We start from the raw sequence: 21,215 nt of genomic DNA, 5'->3' as shown, positions 1-21,215 counted from the left end.
ACTTTATTAACAACTGTTCCCTTCAGAACAGACAGATCACTCTAGTAGAAGGTGCATTTATTCATTATTGTTTCAAAATAAAAAGAATAAAAAATGATCAGAAAAATAGGAAGTTGTAATAAAATAAAGCCTTAAAGTATGGATGTTGGTTACCAAAATAAAAAACTGAACCCAATCAGGTGTTTATGGTATGGACGGACTAAAACGACAAGATATGAAGTTTTAATACTGATCAACTTTATTGTTCATTATTCACTCATCGTGAACGTGATGTCTGCAAAACGTTTCAAAAGTGAGTGAACTGCCAAAATACTAGCGTCTTAGAAGAGTAGATTTGAGAGACGTTTTTGTTTCGTAACAAGAACTTCAACAATTCAACTTGACACCCAAGATCCAAGAAAAAACCAAAATCATAATAATTAGGGTTCACAGGTAAGGGGGGGGAGGGAGGGGGGGGTCACGGCTCTGGTCCAGGAGGTGATCCAGGGTGAAGCAGCTGTGATCAAAGTCCAGAATAGACCATCTTTATTGTTGCTACATCCTGTTCTCCTGCAGACGTCCAACCACCACGTTGACGTGTTTCTGTGGTGAAGAGGCAACAGTTGACCTTATTGACCCATTCTTCAATCCTCTGGTCTGTGTAGAACTCTTCATCATCATCATCATCATCATCATCTTCATCATCCGGGCTGTTGGACTTCTCTCTCCTTCCTCTGCCGTCACTGCTCTCATACTCAGTTTCAATAGCGGAGTCACTGGAGCAGGGAACTCTCTGTTGTCCCCGGTGGTGATTGGTGTCATGTTGAACCTTGGCAGTCATCAGTTTACTGCCGTGACTTACAGCCCCACGGATCCTATGGCCTGTTTCCACTGACCGACCATCAGCAGTCTCTCCAGTCAGTCTGCAGTTGGACTTGGAGTCAGGGACACTGGTTTTGTCACAGATTTGGTCCACTCTCCTGTATTTGGAAACCATCAGACATAAAGTTGTTTCTGTGTTCCCGTGGCTCACTCTCGGTGTCCGGGCTCCGAGTCCTTTCAGTCTGGTACGTTCCTTTCCATTGGGTTCTGTGCTGATGGGAGGAAGAGAACTCTTTAAGGTCTGCCTTGGTTTTGGCGGACATGTTGACACGACACGTGCACTCTTAGATAAGTTCACTTGTTGATAAAGAGATGAGTGCATGTCAATCACTGTAAGAAATGTCCGCTGGGGTCCGTTGTCCAAAGGCACGGTGACCCCCCTGTGCCCCCCCGGTCCAGACCGTCTGTTGGACCAGAGCAGTCTGTGGTCGTCTGCCTGGGAACTTTTCATGGTCTGAAATGAAAAACTGCAGCCATGCTTTTATACTGTTGATGGTAACTCCACCCACTACACACACACACACACACACACACACACAGAGTGACAGAAAGACAACCCTCTTCAGTCATTTGATCTACACTTGAACCTGTTTTTCTTACTTGAAAGGACACAGTTGTTGGAGAGATGTTCCTCCTTGACCCGCTGTGTCATCAAACCAGAGTCATGTGACCATCCTTCACAAATGATTGGATGAAATTTGGCTAAAGGTGCATCTGTATTTTTGACTTTTGTTTGAAATTGTGTTCTTTATGAAACTGGAAGTTTAGTCCAGTCACCGTGTGTGTGAGAGAGTGTGTGTGTGTGTGTGCACATAAAAACGTTCTCTAAAAAGAGACCTAATGTTGACAGAATGAATCATTAATGACAGGTTAACAACATAAAAACAGTGCCTCGGAGCTGAGGAGGAACAGGAACAAGGAGAGAGAGAGAAGAAAGAAAAGAGTTCCTTTGAATTCTTACTAATTCACTAAAAGTATCATCAATATTTTGGAAGGATATCAGGCTACAAAATAAACCACCAAAAGCTAATTATTCCTCTTTAATTAGCTGCCAAAACATAGTCAACTTACTAGTACTAGTACCATTAGCATGCCAGCTAACCTGACACTGGTACGCTAATGTCCTGGCCAAAAGCTTCTCACAGTCAAATCGTAGCGTCCTGAACGTTTGTGCTTGACTTTACTAATGTTTAACTGGGATTTTTACATTGTTTTCTGAAAACTTTGGTCCATAAAACCAGATTAAAAGCCACTTTTAACATATTCACTACAATGATTGTTATATTTGATGCTGTATGCCTCAGACAATAAGGCAGTACCCGCTACAGTACTACAGTACAAGAAATAAAAGTCAACTTGAGGGTTTATTTAACCAGATTCTCAAATCACCATCAACACATCCAGTCTATTTAGATTACTTCTGTGAAGTGGATTATATATTAATATATTTCATAAATGAAGATTGTTTCCCATAGTTACTACAGTAACAGTATACAGTATACAGTACTCTTTCCTCAGAGGTAACAGGAAACACGCTGCTGCTACAGCGGCTTCTAAATTAACACAGAAAAGCCCAATAAAAAGCGTTTTACCACACCTAACCTAGCCTAGCCTAGCCTAGCCTAGCCTAGCCTAGCCTAGCCTCTCTCCTCGGTCGATACATGCGTTTCAGCCCTTATAAACGCTACGCTTCCGTCTATCACACCCACGTGACAATGACGTCACCGTGACAATCAGACCAAACAAATCAAAACTAAAATAATCAGTGAAAGAATATACGGCTCCTACGGTATAGTTAGTTAGTTGTTCACCGTCATCACACACGTGACCTAGGTCTGGTGAGTCACACTGGAGAACTGACTAATGAGCTCACTGCTGCCACCTGCAGCACACACAGGTACAGTAGAAATGAGGGTTTATGAAAAGATAGTCTTTGTTTGCGTCAACATGACGATGCTAACTTTTAGATTATTCATGTACACAAAGTTAATACTTTTCAAATGTTTGAAAGAACTGAACAGTGGACACAGACAGACGTCCATCATGTATTTATTAGTTAGTCAAATTGTACTGTTATGTCTGTTGTTGTCACACTGCTACCCCTGTTAACACTCAACATATTCAGCTGAGCAGCAGCAGCAGCAGCAGCAGCAGCAGACTGTTGCTGTCGCTTCTGTCTCCTAGTAACATAAAATCTAATCACAAATATCAACACCACTACAGCCCCAGCAGTGAAGACCCAGATCCAGAGAACGTCTCCGGCCGCAGCAGAGGAAGACTTCAGAGAACTGTTATTGGCTGCAGGGTTTTTGGTTGTCATGGTGAAGTCAGTGTCTGCAGAGGCACAGCTGTACTTGTCCTTTCTGAGAACAAATCCCTCTGCACATGAACATTCATAACTGCCAAACGTGTTGAGACACGTCTGATCACACTCTCGCATCTCACACTCATCGATGTCTTGACAGACGTCCTGGTTTTTGATGTAGCCGTCAGGACAGAAGCAGATGTCAACGTTGTCTTTGTCACAGAGAGCGGGGCATTTCTGTTTGCCACAGTACTGTCTGCAGAGCCGAGGGTTCGTGCTGTCCGGTTTATAATGTTTGTAGCAGGAGCAGACGTAACCGCCCTTCACGTCGGTGCATTCGTGCTCACACGGAGCGCTGGAGCAGCCGCTGGAGCTCTGGAAAACATACGGAGCGGACACCGCCTGTGCCCTGCACGCATCCTGGTGCTGAGTTTGGCACAGAAATCCATGGGGCGTGTCACCGCACGGCCGCTCCGTCCACCCCTGATCTTTGGACACTGACACACAGCTGGGAGAGCAGACTCTTACACTGTCATTCCAGACGATGGAGGATGGGACAAAGGTCCCGGGAGGACGACCTGACGACCACCTGTAGCCTCTGAGTGGAAGTGAGAGGTCGCTACAGACGCCCGACGGTAGACGGAGTCCAATCCAAAAATGTCCCCTCAGTTGTCCCCTCAGATGATCAAAGAGTCTCCTCTGTGTGTCAGAGTCCAGCGTCAGGAGCGCTCCGTTCACGTCCTGGCACTTTTCTTCAGCTCTCTTAAACTCCACCCTGTCCTGGTTCACAGTTATGCAGCTGCCGTTGGAGCAGACGGGTTGACAGACGGAGTTCTGCTGACCCTCAGCAGATCCACACACAGACGACATGGACAAAAGGACGGAGTAAAACAGAATCCCTGTCTTCACACAGGCCATGATGCCACTGCGAATAATCACATCGTGACATCTGACCATGGTCTGTAGGCACCTAGTCCGGATGCCACGCCCTTGGTCTTAAAGACAGGAAGGAAAAGAGATAAAGACTCCTGACTGCGAACAAACATTTAACACAGGAAAGAAATGCATTATGGTCCTATTATTATGTCCTGTCGTCACTTTCCTGTTTTTATAAAACACTGACACAGCTCCCCCCACTGGTGGACTAATTCACTGTCAAACTATTGGTAAAAAGATTTTTTTATCTTGATGATGTCAAGGAAAGGTCAATTGCAGCTGCAGATTTGTTCACAGAACAGTAGAGGGCGCTCTAAGAGCAACAAAAATAAGTAGGGAAAACCTATGAAAATACACATTCAGAGTATTTTATTACCTCATGTACAGCTGGTGTACAACACAGACGTATATGAAAGAGTAACGTTCAAATACTAAAATACTTTTTCAGGGACAAAAACTTCAAAGTGTCCTTTGAAGGTTGACCACAGTCACAGGAAACAGCATCAACAGAAGACCAGGTGAAAAATCGGTCTCTACAGGAACAGAAACAATCGGTTCCTACACTGATTCTTCATCAAACCTGTGGCTCGTGTCCTCCCTTCTGTGCACAGGTGTTATATAATAAACATAAGGTGTTGAATGAAAAGCATCCAATAAAGAGGAAGAACATAAATTACATAAATAAACCAGGACTTGGCAAGGTCAAAGGTCATCAGTCCGGATGGACTCATACAGTTTTTCTAAACGAGGATCCAGACCAGGGGGCACCCAGCAGTATCCATCTACCGCAGCGCTTTTCTTTGCTTCCTTTTTCAAACGATTGCATCGAAATATTGCTATCGCTACGATGATCGTGGTCAACAGCATCAAAGGAACGACTGAGCCCAGGACGCAGACCAGGATCCTGGTCTTCACTGTCTTGACAAAACCTGATGCCAGTGAAGCGTTGGTCTCAGTGAAGCGTTGGTCTCCAGTGAAGCCTTGGTCTCCAGTGAAGCGTTGGTCTCCAGTGGAGCCTTGGTCTCCAGTGAAGCGTTGGTCTCCAGTGGAGCCTTGGTCTCCAGTGAAGCGTTGGCCTCCAGTGAAGCGTTGGTCTCCAGTGGAGCCTTGGTCTCCAGTGAAGCGTTGGCCTCCAGTGAAGCGTTGGTCTCCAGTGAGGTGTTGGTCTCCAGTGAGGTGTAGGTCTCCAGTGAAGTGTTGGTCTCCAGTGAGGTGTTGGTCTCCAGTGAGGTGTTGGTCTCCAGTGAGGTGTAGGTCTCCAGTGAAGTGTTGGTCTCCAGTGAGGTGTTGGTCTCCAGTGAAGCCTTGGTCTCCAGTGAAGCGTTGGCCTCTGGACCAATGGATGTGACATTCACCAAGTCAAGGATTGGTGGGCTAGTGTGGGGAGGCAGGTGCTGGAGCTCCTCAGTGGACCTGTCTCCTGTGGACCGGTCCTCTGTGTCTGACACCACTGCAGTCTGTAGACAGTTCCCTCCACCGGTTCCAGGACCTTCCGTGTTGGTGCAGCGGTGCTGGCAGGGCTCAGCGCCACACTGAGTGATGTGGAAACATGAATGGCGGTCGGGGGCCAGGAGGAAACCCTGGTGGCAGTGGCAGGAATAGGAGCCCATGCTGTTCACACAGCTGTGGTCACATGTGGAGCTCACACACTCGTCCACGTCAGTGCACGCCCCACCCACCAGTTGGTAGCCCTCTTCACATCGACAGGTGTAGCTGCCAGGTGTGTTGACGCACAGATGACCGGCGCAGGGCTGCAGTGGACACTCGTCCACGTCTGTGCAGTTGTGCCGATTGTCGTGCAGTTGGAACCCCTCTGGACATCCACAGGTGTAGCCCGTCTCCGTCAGCACACACTCACGCTCACACGGATCTGCCGCACACAGGTTGCTTCTCCTGCAGGAGAGTCCGTCGTCGTCCAGGAGGTGACCGTCTCCGCAGACACACTGGACTTGGCCCCCGTTCTGACGACATCCACCTTCGCAGCCTCCGTTGTTGACGGAGCAGCTTCGTTCACCTGAGCTGCAGAACGGACCGGGATCCGTCCAGCCAAACGTGCCGTCGGTTTCCCTGCACACGGAATAGTGACGACGTCGGTCAGCGCAGACAATGTCGGCGTAGGTTCCAAATGGAACGGATTTCATTTGTCTTTTTTGTGGCTTCCGTGAAAAGGGGGGAGTGTAGGTGATGTCTCCTCCCCCCAGTAGCGCCAACGCTCTGCACATCCCCCTGAAGTCAAACTTGCATATATAGGAAGCAGCAGCTCTGCAGCGCCCATCAGTCCATCTGAGGTGATTGGCACCGGACATCCTGTAGCTGATGCTCACACATCTCTGAGTGCAGGTTGGTGTAGGCTCTCGTCCCCAGTTGGAGTAGTCGGAATCCTCACCCCCGTTCACCCACTGGAAACCTCTGAGAGTCCGGTCAGCTAACACGCAGCGCCCTCTGTTGAGCTTCAAACCAATCCAGAAGCGCAGTGTTGTGTCCTGTGGTTGTCCTTGAATGTGCGAGAGGAGGAAGTGCAGCAGGTTGTTTTGGTGTCGGTCTCTGACGGTCATCAGATAACCACCGTTGTCCTCACAATTCTGCTGAGCGTTTGAAAAGGCGACTGTGTCCAGATGTAGAGTGAAGCAGGAGCTGGACGAGCACCGAGCCTCGTGTTCAGCCTCAGGGAAGCAGTGAACACTGTCCATGAGCTGCAGGAGGACAAACCACAACATTCTTGCCTCAGAGGTCAGAGTTCAAATCCCACGGATCCCCAGAAGCGTCGATGGTACGATTCCAGCGGAATATTGTAGACTGAGACCAGGAGTTTCAGGTCTAACCCTCGTAGTCATGCTCCTGTTTGGGACCAAAACTAAAGACGGAAGTCACGTGACTGCAGCTCCAGGCTCGCGCCGTCTGCCTGGCAGAGGAGTTCCGTTTCAGAGGAGAAAACAATGGCCGGCCCTTCTGTGTTTTGACTGGTTCTCCAGATGTCTCCGGCCCACAGAGGAAGGAGGAGGTTCGAAAGGTCAAGAGAGAGACAATTCATCCGCGGAGGTGGAGAAGAAAAGAGGGGATCGGTGGGATAATCAGGAGGAGGAGGAGGTGGAGGACGAAGGATTGATTGAAAAGTGAAAAGGGGGGGGGGGGGGGGGGGGGCATTGACAGAACAACAATGTGAGAAAAATGGGGGAGTCAAAAAGTTCTGAGACAGAAATTCTTTGTTCATGCAGTTAGCATTAGGATTATTCTCTATATGCAGTCTGTTTCTCACAGACGACTTGGTCTCATCCAGTGAAGCCTGGTTATTGGTTATTAGTTATTGGTTATTAGTTAATGATTTTTATACAGATTAACAGAAGTTAAGGCAACAGCAAAAAGATGAATCTCACACTGAGATTCAGGTTCTTGACACTGAACAGAATGTAAACAACACTTCCTGCCTTTGTTTAAACACAGGAAGTGACCTAAGTACAATCACAGGAAGGAGAGTAAGACGTTCTCTGACCAACCGACACCCCCCAGGGGCAATTACACAGAGCTACTGTGTAGAGATCTGCACCTTAGCATGACTCACGCATTAGCTGAAGATTAGGGATTTAGTTAATCTGTGGACTAGGTTGGACCAGAGAAGTGGTACAAAGGGACTAGTGGTACACAAGGTGTGCAGTGACGTCACACTAGCCTGATATTTAACGAGGTAATTCATAAAGGAGACCAGGAAATATACCTGTTGGTTTTAAATGGTCATTTGTGCTACCTGGTCGTTGTCTGCCCCCTGCTGGCCACCTGCTTGTACAACAAGCGGATAGAAGGCGCGGTTCAGTACAGCTGCTCTGCAGTGTGTGAAAACATAACAAATGAGTTGTTGATCCGTCGCAGCCTGTGACTAAATCGATTGTTTCATCATCGAAATACCGATACTCGATACAAACGTTTCAACATTTGATTCGGTTTATTTTTCATTTGTCAGAGTCTTGTACATTTCTATGTTGTGTGATCAGGAAAGTGCACAATGAGTATAAAGAACGTCAGGAGATACTACGTCAAGTACTACACAAAAATACACGTTGTAATGTTTTTTGTATTTTCTTGTGTATGACAGTATATATTATATATTAACAGAAATATTCAAGAAAGCGTCAGATGGGAACTGAGGTAAAACACAGAGTACACTACAGTACAGTAACAGTCAACAAATATTTGTAGGACATACTACGTACTTCATTGCTACTTCATTAGTACAGTAGTATTTGATTTCACTACCCACTGAATTCTTTTCTATTTTTTTCCTCAGTGGATTAATATTTCCTAACCCACCATTTCATCATAATCCACTCAGATTAAAACCACCCTCACTGTATAATCTGTGTTCATCTGGACATTTTAAAATCAGTCAAGTTTTTGTCAAAAAGAAAAATCTGTGCTGTGGGGGGGGGGTGATACAGTCCAGGGAGGGGTGATAACAGTTGGGGGGGGGGGGCTTCACAAAGGGTAAAGATATACGTCAATAATAGAATAACTGTCTCGCCTCGACTTCATGGATTTTCCCTTTTCACGGTGGGTCTTTGACTGTAGAGCGTTAGTGAGAGCAGAGCGTCATCATCGCCTGGTGTTAGGGTTAGGACCAGTGATCTGCTTCACTGAGGCCGCGTGACGTCACCACGAGCTCCGAGGATCAGAGAAAATGGTCAAGACCAGTGGACATACTTTTACATAGAGGGCGCTCATCAGTCCACTGACTGTCCTCACAAACTGCTGCTGCTGCGTTGCCTGTTAAGTGGTAACCATGGTGACAGTGGTACAGAGCTGTCAGTCTCCCAGATGAAGAGGACAAGATGAAGTCTCCGTTCTCTATCTGTGGTGGAGAACCGCAGCTCTCCAAGTCTGGAAGGAAATCACAGTTATCACAGGACACGTGGTTAACCATAACTATGGTTGACCATAACTATGGTCAAATCGTGGTCAAACCCACCTCTGCTCTTGTCTTCTCTCCAAGCGTCCAGATTCATGGATGGTATTTCAGCACAGGGAACGTATTCTGAAGGGTATTTGTTAAATCTGAAAGGATCGCGGGGCAACTCCCCGGTGTCGGAGTTGTCACACATGATTCCAGACAGAGACACTTTATAAAGTTGACTCCTCTGTTGCTGGGAGAAAACACCATCAGCCTCCCACCAAAATCTACAGAAGAAAAAACACATTTTTATTATTTTGTCATGTGTTTAAATTAAGAAAATACCAACATACTGTACCTGTCGCCATCACGGAGCGCTTTCATCTGCCGTCCAATCAGACAGGCGAACAGAGGACCAGTCCTTGATCTGGGCAGAGGTTTCTCCACCAGTCCTCCCAGCCAAACGTCCACGTTGTCCAAGTGTCCATAAAGTGTTTGTATCTTCTCAGCGACCCCGTGGTCTCCCACGACCGCCGTCAGATCAGACAGAGTGACAACAGGCTGCAGCCCACAGAACGCCCTCCAGTGGTTGTATCCTGAAGTTGAACATTGAACTAATCACTATGATTGACATTCAACACACAGACGAGAACATGTAACGAGAAAGAAATGGATTCTCTCCAGATGACATATATGAGTAGATCATTCACAACATAAGAACAGTATTTTCCTTGACAGGGTAATTATGGGTAATTATGGGTAATTATGGGTTTAGTATTGGTGGGACTGTGAATCCAAGCTTCTTGTCATTTGTTTCTCAAAATGTGGTTCTGTGACAGAAGAGCAGGATCTCATTTTACTTTTAATTTTGTCAGTGTCTGAACAGTGTTTATAGTATTTGCCTGTAGAGGGCAGAGAAGAGAGGACGTCACAGTTGGTCCTCTGATGATGATGACAGTAGGTGTAAATATAGCCTCCCTACACAGTCATTTGTGGTGTGGAACCCTAACCCTGTGTGTAGTTTCTGTGTATTCATTTATATTCATTTTTGTTAGTTTAATTAGTTAGACTAATTCGTGTCACAGCGCAATTATCAGAGCGCCTCAGTGGTGGACTTGAACCTACAACCTTCCAAACCCAAGTCCACTTCCTTCACCACCGAGCCACCACTGCCCTTATGTCAACCTTTCATGATCAAAGAGCTCCTGCTCTATGATCTTCTCATGAGTCAAGGAACTGTCTAAGAACATCAAGTACCTGGAAGACCATGATCTCGTCCTCTCTGTAGGTTCAGTGAAGCCAGGTCCAGGTGCTGAGGGACGTTGGGGACCAGCAGCCTCTCTGTCACCTCCTCCACCAGCAGCATGTTGGGGTTAACCAGTGGGGCAGCACTTCCAACCACACCTCTGAGAACCGGCTCCACACCACCTTCACAGAGCAGAGGATGATGGCGCTGTTCAAAGTGGGAGGTGGAGCAGGGTGGGGGAGGGTGTTTGGGGGGGGGGTGTTCATGCTATAAAACCCTGCGGCATGTGCTCTTTTACAGAAAACATAAAATACAGCTGCAGTGTTCTTGTTCCACTGGAAGCTACAGTAAGGATCGTGGCTTCTTTAGTGACACAGTTGTCAAGAGTCTTTGAAGTCTTTCAGTCTGAGAGCAGAACTTATTGATTTCATCTCCAGCTCTTTACCATCATATCTATAATTATACCAGTAAATATATCCATAAATATACCTATGAATATATCCATAAATATACTTATAAATATATCCATAAATATACCTATAAATATACTTATAAACATATTCATAAATATACCTATAATTATACCAATAAATATATCCATAAATATACCTTTAAATATGCCTATAAATATATTCATAAATATACCTATAATTATACCAATAAATATATCCATAAATATACCTTTAAATATGCCTATAAATATATCCATAAATATACCTATAAATATATCCATAAAAATACCTATAATTATGCCTATAAATATATTCATAAGAATACCTATAAATATACCTATAAATACACCTATAAATATATCCATGAAGATATCCATAAATATATCTATAATATACCCATAAATATACTTGTAAATATATCCATAAATATATCCATAAATATATCCATAAATATATCCATAAATATACCTATGAATATATCCATAAATATACTTATAAATATATCCATAAATATACCTATGAATATATCCATAAATATACTTATAAACATATTCATAAATATACCTATAATTATACCTATAAATATATCCATAAATATACCTTTAAATATGCCTATAAATATATCCATAAATATACCTTTAAATATGCCTATAAATATATCCATAAATATACCTTTAAATATGCCTATAAATATATCCATAAATATACCTATAATATACCTATAAATATATCCATAAATACACTTATAAATATATTCATAAATATACCTATAATTATGCCTATAAATATATCCATAAGAATACCTATAAATATACCTATAAATACACCTATAAAAATATCCATGAAGATATCCATAACTATATCTATAATATACCATTAATATACCTATAAATATATCCATGAACATATCCATAAATATACTTATGAATATATTATATCCATGAAGATATCCATAAATATACTTATGAATATACCCATAAATATATCCATTAATATTATGAATGGTCTATCTGACTGAAGGTAACATTTGAATGATGCACACTGTAAATAATACACATGAAAAAGAGCTTTTCTCTGACCTTTATAATTGAACATGTTTGACCCAGAATTGCAGTAATGACCGTAACAAGAAGGACTTCTGTTTCTTTTTCTCAGTTGAACGTTGAAGGTTTGAGGCTGACCTGAACATGGTCCTGTTAGCGCTCCGTGTATTGAACCATTTTGGAGAGAATTTGTGAGGGTACTTCACTGACCTTCTTTGACTAACCTCCAGGGACTAAAGAAAGTATCGTGCAGTCTCAGCTGGGAGAAACGCTCGTGTGGCTGGAAGCTTTCGTTCAGTCTCCTGAGGATGGGGGGGATGGTGGCGTGGCCAAACCTGAAGGCAGCAGTGGCAAAAACATTGGAGGCAGAGGGGTCTGTGGTTGGATCGTATCCTTTATACTGTCCAACGAAATGTTCAAAAGACTCGGGGCCGATGATCTTTGGAAGGTAATCTCTGAAGGTTATTATCTGGAAGACGAGACGGACAAGTCAACAAAACAAAAAAAACACTGGGATCAGGTTAGTCAGGTCAACTGACAGTCAGTCATCAACTCACTGACCTGGTGCAAAGCTCCAACGATCTTGCGAGTTTCTTGATACAACATTTCCGGGCTCCAGTGATCGTTCATCACTTTCAACGTCTCTGTGATTCGATTGTGTTCCCGAAGCCACAAAGTATGTAGGGCCATCAGGGGCAGACCCTCGTTGGCCCGGCTGTCTCCAGCGTTGAAGCACTCCACTCTCTCCACCTGCCCACCCTGGCGACATGTTGACGGTAGACGGGCCACAGAAGGAAGGTAGGCTCTTTCTTTTGGATCCTTGAACTGCTGGTTGACAGCTAGCTTCCCATTAAAGCCACGGAGGTCACGGAGGGAGCTCTGCAGCTCGGGAGTGTGACCGTAGATGAGCGACGCATCGATGAAGGACGTGATGGCGTTCATCTGCTGTCTCTGAAACACTGCTGTGAGCTCTGCCCCGACACTGACCGGGCAGGCTGGGGTGGAGCGGTAAAAGGGCAAGCAGTCCTGGGTTTGTGGGTGAAAATCATTCATCTGTGGAGAAATGACACCATGAACGCATTGTGGAACCACCACTGACACTGTTGCTGTCACTGGAACTGTCCTGAGGACATTTGGACCAGGACTGTTTGAACAGTTCTGTGATTCTACGCCCTGAAGACCAGAGGACATTTGGACCAGAGTCCAAAGACACAGAGGAACTGATTCACGAGTGAAGAAAGACCCTGGAACAGACAAGTTTGTTGTGTCTACCTTGATGGGGAAACATGGCTGCACATTCTCACAGGTGTTGAGACAATCCACAGCAGCAGCAGCAGCAGCAGCAGCAGCAGCAGCATCAGTGCTCTGAGGGGTGAAGGTGACGTCATGGTCCAGGTACTGACCCCACTCCACCAACAGGAGAGAATAGACGTCGTCTTCACCGCTGGACCAGCCCCTCATTATTTTACTGCTGACGTCCCACGGCTGGAGACACAGTGGACACACGTCAGTCACACGTCAGTCCCCTGTCCTTCAGGTCTTTACTGTGGCTGCAGTCAGTTCTGATCTCAGATTATTTGGTAAATTTGATACTGATTCCTACCAATATTTTAAAACACCCCGCAACCCCCCCCCCCCCCCCCCCCCCCCCCCGTTGATTTTGGTAACTTCAGTGGACAGAGGACAGTGGGTTACCAGGGGCAGTGGATGTCCGTTATACAGCCGTCCTGTGTTCCAGCCCTTGGGTTCTTCCTGATCATCTTCATATTCTGCAGGAAGCCATCTGACCAGGGGGGTGTGGGCTGCTCCCCACAGAGGGTTTTCTCTAAAACACAGAATCAAAAATACTGCAATACTACACAGATTATTCAGCACCTTTGATCAACAACGAATCATAATCTATTATTTTTGTTTTAACCCAGACCAGGTGTTCAGTTTCTAAGGTTCTACTTTCTCCTACATTTTACCTACGTTCTATATACGTTTTACATACGTTCTGCCTACATTCTACATGTTCTACCTACATTTGACTTGTTCTGCCTACGTTCTACGTAGGACTGGCAGCAGGACGATCCATGAGTCCTGAGAACAGACACGTGGGGTTCTGTACACACCTGTTGTTGCAGAGCCCAGATATGGAACGGTACTTTGAGGTGACAGGACACGGGGCTGTGTGGGAGGCGGGACACTGAGACAGCCGTCCAATCAGCTCCACGTCCTTCCAGGACAACAAGTCTGGCAGTTGGACAACGAGACAAAGACAGGTGAAAGTGAAATTCAACCTTTTACCACAATCGTTCCTCTTGGTGTTCTCTGGTGTCCGTGGTCGGCAGAGCAGAAGTCCAGATGGATGTACCTGCAGCTCTGACTCTCTGACTCAGGACTCGCACAGTCGTTTGAAAAACCTCCGCGGCTCGAGAAATCCCCAGGGTCTCAGGATCAGAGGGACGGAAGAACCTGAAGGAGGTGGAGGACGAGGACGAGGACGAGCTCCGTCTGTGCAGAACATTTCAGAGGGAATATTTCTGATTGTGCTCGGAGAGAACAGTGTTGATGGTTCTGACTGTTCAGTACCGTCGTCTGGACTGAAGCCTGGATTCATTGATCAAACGAAGACTTTGATCAAACGATGAGAGGATTAACTCTGTGATGGATGAGGCTGGAGGTGAACAAGTGAACAACAGCCTTAACAGTGACGTCAGTGAGGAAAACTGACACTGACACTGACACTGACACTGACACTGACACTGACCGACCTCACAGATTTAAATAAGACTTCAATTAATACAAAAAAAAAAACAACAACAAACAAACAAATCCAAAGATGAAGCTACTGACAGTGGGTTAGAGGGAACACAGCACACGGTCCTGTGAACACGGCACAAATGCTCATAAGTATTGCATTACACACACACACACACACACACACACACACACACACACACACTTACTGTTCAGCCGCTCAGCTGTGATCAAAGGAACACCTGGTAGAACTGAACAAAACAGAACTGCATGAAAAGTCAAAAAAAAAAACCGAGACATTTTTGTGGTTGAAAGTTCAGACGATGGTTTCATCTTCTCTCCAGCTTCCTGTGCGCTCAGTTGGACGGAGGGTAAAAACAGCAGGGGTATTTAGACCCGGGGTCTGGAAGCTTCTCAGCTGACTGGTTTCCTCCTCCTCCTCCTCCTCCTCCTCCTCCTCCTCCTCCTCCTCCTTCATCTCAGCCACTTGGATCTGTGTTATGTCCTGGAACTGTTTCAAACTGTGGTACTGATTAAACAGTGACTGAAAAAAACAGGACAAAAAATCCACAGACAAAAAATCCACAGACGGAAAATCCACAGACGGAAAATCCACAGACGGAAAATCCACACATCTGTCCTTCACAGCAGCCAATCACATCTGTCCTTCACAGCAGCCAATCACATCTGTCCTTCGGGGTACAGGAAGGTCCGACACCTAGCCTACACGCACCATTGAGGTAATGAACTAAACTTCCCGCCATCATCAGTCAGTCAGCTGATTTTTGACCCCGTGAAGAAAAAAAGACGAGGAGTACCCTACACTTCAGCACCATGTGGAGACAGCAGGTACTGCAGTGTGTCAAGTATACAATGATCGATAACCCTAACCACTCAAATATCATCAAAATAACCAGTGGGGGGCAGCAGTGAAAAGGCCTGCCGAGAGTCCTACTAACCAGAGTCCAGGCTAGTAGGTCAGCAGCAGCAACTTCTTTAGCAATAGTTGAGGAACGGAAAGCCATTCACTGATGGCGAGTTTGCTACAACATTCATGCTAGATGTGGCTAACAAACTTTTTGATGAGTTTGTGAATAAAGATAAGATCATCAAAGGAATAAAAGACGGCGACACCACGACGGTATAACCACGACGGTATAACCACGACGGTATAACCACGACGGTATAACCACGACGGTATAACCACGACGGTATAACCACGACGGTATAACCACGACGGTATAACCACGATGGTATAACCACGATGGTATACCAAACCGCGATGGTATAACCACGATGGTATACCAGGTGGAGGAAAACCAGGGACAGACCTGAATACAGCAACTTGTTTTTCCTTCCCTTTGGAGTCATTTTTAGTCACAAGACGTATTTTATGTATTGATAGCCTCAGTGTACCAGAGTGGTCCATGGTCCAGGCTTTAACGATGGTCTGCAGCGATGACTGTAGTAACAGTGGAGCTCATTCATCCCTGAACACAAATACTTCACTCAGCCTTCAAGTACTACAGTACTGCTGCTGACGCAGTTGAAGCCCATTGAAACGCTTGAAATTCATGCTTGACGTGACGCAACTTGGTGACGCTGTTTGTTCAGCAGCAGCAGCAGCAGCAGCAGCAGAAGATCAAGTATGTTGTAGACAGTAGTCTACAGTCTACAGACAGTCTACCCTGCTCAAAAGTCAATGTCTCCGCAGGTACGAATCCCAAACCTGTCTTGATGTCATTACGTGGTCACATGACACCAACTCTCACACTGACACACTGGACTGATGCCTTGGATCTATCAGTAAAATTAGACCATGACATCATCAACCCGTCTGACCAGACCATGACATCATCAACAAATTAGACCATGACATCATCAACCCGTCTGACCATGACATCATCAACCCGTCTGACCATGACATCATCAACCCGGGGACAAACTAAGACGTGACTCATCAAAGACTTGTGTAAAATCAAAGGTCAATTCTTTTATTATTAAGTTAAGAAATCAAGACATTTAGAAATTCATTTCTGTACACAGCTACTATGGATTAGAAAAGACGACGACAAGATGGAGGCCCAGGAATGAGGAGGTCAAGAGGTCAAAGTCATGTCCTTAAAGGAACAGTGTGTAGATTTATCAGGTGTGTCCTACAGTGACATCACACTGTTCTTTAAAGAACCATCACACTGTTCCACCACCTGTTCTATGGGAAACAAAAACAAGTTTCAAAAAGGTCCTCAAAAAAATCAGTTGACCTAAAAAAAACAAACAAAAAAAAAAAACAACAACCTTGAAGCCGTTTCACTGAGGTCACTGAGGTCACTGACAACAGGGGTCATAGGGTCAAAGTTGAACCAGTCACAGACACGGGCAGAGGTGCAGAGTGTTTCAGTCGGAACCAAGGCCGTCACTGGAGACCCACGGGCAGTGGTGCCTTAGTGGTTGAGGAAGCAGACTTAGGTCTGGAAGGTTTCAGGTTCGAGTCCACTACTCCACCGAGGTGCACTGAGCATGGCCCCGTCCCCACTCCCCGCTGCCCCCTGCTGACTGTGGTGCCACAGTGACCTTCCCAGGGTTGAGCAGTGACCATGCGCTCGTGTGTGTGTGTGTGTGTGTGTGTGTGTGTGTGTGTTGCAGTAGTACTTGTTGTATTCCAGTGTAGAGAACGTAGTGTTTGCACAGCTTTAATGACAGTGGTTCTACTAAGGTTCCACCAAGGTTCTCCTCAGTGCTCCTCCTTGTCACGGCCCTTCCGCTCCTTCTCGTCTTGCAGGGCCGTGCCCAGCTTCTTGATGAGCACTGACAGAACCTTGTCCAGGGGGTCCATCACACCTCTCTGTAGCCACTTGGGGATTGTAGTCCTGGCGTGATGGAAGCCCAGTTTCTGCAGGATGTAGTCCACGCCCACTGGGTCGATCTTACGGCCGGTCCAGGAGATGAGTCTGAGGAGAGAGGAGAGAACCCATGACAGAACTTCGTCAGAGTCTAGGTGGGATTTACCACTGTGTGATCGTCAGCTTTGTATTTGTAGTACATACAGTACACACTGCAGTACTTATACTGGTCATGTACTTCCTGTGATATTGGACATCTTTCAGTAGGACCGTTGTTCTGTGTGTCACAGATCTACGCTCCAGACTCATCTAGCACAGGTGACCGACCGACAGCAGTGGACTTCACTAACATGTACTGCCAGATAACAGCCACAGGGGTCAGTATTGAGGCGGTGACTGACCTGAGGGTGGGCTCCAGGTGCCAGGTGTTACACATGAACTCCCTCCAGTCCACGGTGGTGTAGTTGATGTTCTCCTCCCTGTCTTTGTCTGAGTCTGTGCTGCTGCTGCTGCTGCTGTTGTTGTGAAGGGCAGTCGGACTCTTCTGGCCCGGACGGGCTGCAAACATCCGGGGAGCAAACAGGGCTGAGGACGGACGGACGGACGGACGGACACAGACAGACAACCAGTAAAAGGTTAGCAACAGTTGGAGTTAGGGATTCAGAGAGAGAGCGGGTGAGTGAGAGAGTGAGAGAGCGGGTGAGAGAGAGAGCGGCTGAGTGAGAGAGCGGGTGGGTGAGAGAGCGGGCGAGAGAGAGAGCGGGTGAGGGAGGGAGCGGGTGAGAGAGAGAGCGGCTGAGTGAGAGAGCGGGTGAGTGAGAGAGCCCCACCTTTCTCCTTCTCCTTCAGGTAGGCAGAGACCAGGTCGTGGAGGAACATGATGAGCTCAGCGTCCATGGTGACACAGATGTGGTCGGTGAATTCTGTCACCACGCTGCACTCCACCTTTGGTTTGTTGTTGGAGTCTGGAGAGAAAAAAACGATCAGACCAAAACCAAGGTGAGAGAAACAAAAGTCACTGAGTCACATGACTGTGAGCTGAGCTCAGACACCAGGTGTAGGTGTACCTGTGAGAAGACCAGGCGTCGGTGTACCTGTGAGAAGACCAGGCGTCGGTGTACCTGTGAGAAGACCAGGCGTCGGTGTACCTGTGAGAAGACTAAGTGTAGGTGTACCTGTGAGAAGACCAGGCGTCGGTGTACCTGTGAGAAGACCAGGTGTCGGTGTACCTGTGAGAAGACCAGGCGTCGGTGTACCTGTGAGAAGACTAAGTGTAGGTGTACCTGTGAGAATTCCAGGTGTAGGTGTACCTGTGAGAAGACCAGGCGTCGGTGTACCTGTGAGAAGACTAAGTGTAGGTGTACCTGTGAGAAGACTAAGTGTAGGTGTACCTGTGAGAATTCCAGGTGTAGGTGTACCTGTGAGAAGACCAGGTGTCGGTGTACCTGTGAGAAGACCAGGCGTCGGTGTACCTGTGAGAAGACCAGGCGTCGGTGTACCTGTGAGAAGACCAGGTGTCGGTGTACCTGTGAGAAGACCAGGTGTCGGTGTACCTGTGAGAAGACCAGGCGTCGGTGTACCTGTGAGAAGACCAGGTGTCGGTGTACCTGTGAGAAGACCAGGCGTCGGTGTACCTGTGAGAAGACTAAGTGTAGGTGTACCTGTGAGAAGACTAAGTGTAGGTGTACCTGTGAGAAGACCAGGCGTCGGTGTACCTGTGAGAAGACCAGGTGTCGGTGTACCTGTGAGAAGACTAAGTGTAGGTGTACCTGTGAGAATTCCAGGTGTAGGTGTACCTGTGAGAGAAGGTTCTTCTGGGTCCTGGACGTGGATGGACTTGAAGTCCAGCTGCATCCTGGGCAGAGCAAATATGGTCTCCGTCTCATGGTTGTAGCTGGGAGAGCTGCGGAAGCTGCTCAGCAGACTGGAGCTCTTGGCAGCGGCGCCGCCCTCCTGGTTGTTGGCCTCCACGTTTCTGAGCAAGTTGAGCTCTGGAGACAGAGATAAGAGCAGACAGGAGACAGTGAGGTTCAAGAGGAGCTACGATGAGCAGCTGCCACTGTGGAAGAAGAGAACAGTGTGGAACACGCAGTGGTCTGCTCTGTGGAACCTTCAGAACCACAGGTTCTGTAGTCACAGCGGTCGGCAGAACTCAAAAATAAAAGACTTCACTGTAAATAAACTGGACCATTGATCTGAATAGATGTATATGTTTCTACATTTACACATATATATACTGTATATGTTTCCACATTTACACATATATATACTGTATATGTTTCCACATTTACACATATATATACTGTATATGTTTCCACATTTACACATATATATACTGTATATGTTTCCACATTTACACATATATATACTGTATATGTTTCCACATTTACACATATATATACTGTATATGTTTCCACATTTACACATATATATACTGTATATGTTTCCACATTTACACATATATACTGTATATGTTTCCACATTTACACATATATATACTGTATATGTTTGTATATATTTCCACATATATACTGTATATGTTTGTATATATTTATACATATATATGTATATATGTATAGTCGGTGCTGTTGTATTCCACGTTGTGTGTACTGGCAGTAGTGTGGTAGTGGTAGAACCAGCACATACAGGTACATGTACAGGTTCTGTGATGTAGTATGTAGTACCTACCTTCGTTCCTCATGGCAGTGACATAGTTGAACCACTCTTTGACTGTAGCAACACCCGGTGGAGGGTTTTCGTGCCGTCGGCGAGTTATTTTGGTTATGGTGGCCATTGGACTCTCCAGCGCCCCACATGGTTTAGTGACCATGGTGTTGTGACCAAGGTGAAAGTCCAGAGTCTGGACCACGTAGGTGGAAACCTGCTTGGAACCTGGAGATAAAGTTGGAGGAGAAACCAAGTCCATGGAGCATCAGTTCAGGGAGGAATCACTCTGTGGTGGAGAAACACTCACCGTCTTCACAGATCTTCTGAGCTTCAGTCAGAAATGCAATGTTGGGCTCCTCCAGGTGGAACAGAGCCCAGGATTTAGAGCGAAAGTTGGGGCCGTGGAAGCAGGCCAGGGTCATGTGATTACCATGAAGGCTCATGGAACCGCCCAGCTGCACGGCGTTCTCAGGCAGAGGCATCTGGAAGAGTGAGATGTGGCAGCCGGAGATGACCTTCAGCACCCCCGGCCAGTGTCGGTGGTGGGCAGCATCCATGTCTGTGACCGGGACAGAGAGGAAGAACACGGTGAGCTGACCGCTCCACTCTGATTGGACCACCAGCTGTGGAGCTGCTAACCAATAGCGTCTGCCACCAATCAGCTGCTTTCTCTGGTTAATGATCGGTGTGTGAGCCGTTACCGTGACGACCGTCAACTACAAACATCAAAGCTCCTGTTGTTCTTACACAGCTCAGCTCCTTTCTCACTGTTGATGACGGGTGTTTTGGGGGGCAGGTAGGGCCCGGGCCCCCAGGTGGAGAGGGCACGTTTGCTGGTGTCGAACTGCTGAGTGAAAAACTCCTGCAGCTTCATGCCGATCTTGATGAGGTCTGGAGTGGTGGAGCGGGAAATGATGACCTGGAAAATGTCCCACTGCAGGTCTCCGTGGACGAAGATTACACTGGAGGGAGTGGTGGGGGGGGGGAGAGAGAGAGAGAGAGAGAGAGAGAGTGGTTCGGTTCAACTGCAGTTCATCTTCATCACAGACACTGACACGTTCTACAGCAGTGGAACCCAGAGTCAACGACGTTCTACTGCAGTGGAACCCCGAGTCAACGACGTTCTACAGCAGTGGAACCCCCAGTCAACGACGTTCTACAGCAATGGAACCCCGAGTCAACGACGTTCTACTGCAGCGGAACCCCGAGTCAACGACGATCGACTGCGTGGGAGACGCTCT

At 46.5% G+C, this 21,215-nt stretch overlaps 4 protein-coding genes across 7 annotated transcripts in view; all 4 read right to left on the bottom strand.

The window, feature by feature from the left end:
* Positions 1-215: 215 nt before the first annotated feature.
* LOC112487569 (uncharacterized) lies at positions 216-1,600 on the bottom strand. The gene is made up of 2 exons (XM_025059061.1): positions 1,462-1,600; positions 216-1,315 (listed from the first exon to the last, which is right to left on the bottom strand). Exon 2 carries the CDS (start codon positions 1,310-1,312, stop codon positions 503-505), a length of 810 nt encoding a protein of 269 aa, XP_024914829.1. The 5' UTR covers positions 1,313-1,315; positions 1,462-1,600; the 3' UTR covers positions 216-502.
* Positions 216-7,083, bottom strand: LOC103380128 (complement component C1q receptor-like). Its single transcript, XM_025058545.1, has 3 exons — positions 5,018-7,083; positions 4,889-4,944; positions 216-4,161 (listed from the first exon to the last, which is right to left on the bottom strand). Exons 1-3 carry the CDS (start codon positions 6,817-6,819, stop codon positions 2,918-2,920), a joined length of 3,102 nt encoding a protein of 1,033 aa, XP_024914313.1. The 5' UTR covers positions 6,820-7,083; the 3' UTR covers positions 216-2,917.
* Positions 7,084-8,024: 941 nt separating this feature from the next.
* On the bottom strand, positions 8,025-15,589 carry tpo (thyroid peroxidase). 4 transcript variants are annotated; one of them, XM_008311787.3, is made up of 12 exons: positions 14,674-15,589; positions 14,297-14,381; positions 14,079-14,218; positions 13,837-13,957; positions 13,418-13,547; positions 12,995-13,207; positions 12,284-12,775; positions 11,933-12,191; positions 10,239-10,409; positions 9,340-9,577; positions 9,060-9,268; positions 8,025-8,971 (listed from the first exon to the last, which is right to left on the bottom strand). In XM_008311787.3, exons 1-12 carry the CDS (start codon positions 14,795-14,797, stop codon positions 8,763-8,765), a joined length of 2,391 nt encoding a protein of 796 aa, XP_008310009.2. In that variant the 5' UTR covers positions 14,798-15,589; the 3' UTR covers positions 8,025-8,762. The 4 variants fall into 4 exon arrangements, with proteins under 4 accessions (XP_008310009.2, XP_016887003.1, XP_016887009.1 ...); XM_017031514.2 differs by having other exon boundaries at positions 12,284-13,207; XM_017031520.2 differs by lacking the exon at positions 10,239-10,409 and having other exon boundaries at positions 12,284-13,207.
* An 840-nt stretch (positions 15,590-16,429) lies between these two features.
* kiaa1109 (KIAA1109 ortholog) overlaps positions 16,430-21,215 on the bottom strand; it is a 70,076-nt gene continuing 65,290 nt past the window's right edge. The window contains 7 exon segments of the mRNA XM_025059126.1: positions 16,430-17,415; positions 17,709-17,892; positions 18,138-18,272; positions 19,104-19,298; positions 19,996-20,199; positions 20,282-20,533; positions 20,722-20,936. Of these exon segments, the coding sequence (XP_024914894.1) occupies positions 17,199-17,415; positions 17,709-17,892; positions 18,138-18,272; positions 19,104-19,298; positions 19,996-20,199; positions 20,282-20,533; positions 20,722-20,936 (1,402 nt within the window). The 3' untranslated portion in view covers positions 16,430-17,198.

Source organism: Cynoglossus semilaevis, chromosome 1, assembly GCF_000523025.1.
Source record: "Cynoglossus semilaevis isolate Cse_v1.0 chromosome 1, Cse_v1.0, whole genome shotgun sequence".
Classification (NCBI taxonomy): domain Eukaryota; kingdom Metazoa; phylum Chordata; class Actinopteri; order Pleuronectiformes; family Cynoglossidae; genus Cynoglossus; species Cynoglossus semilaevis.
This window is presented reverse-complemented; position numbering and strand designations above follow the sequence as displayed.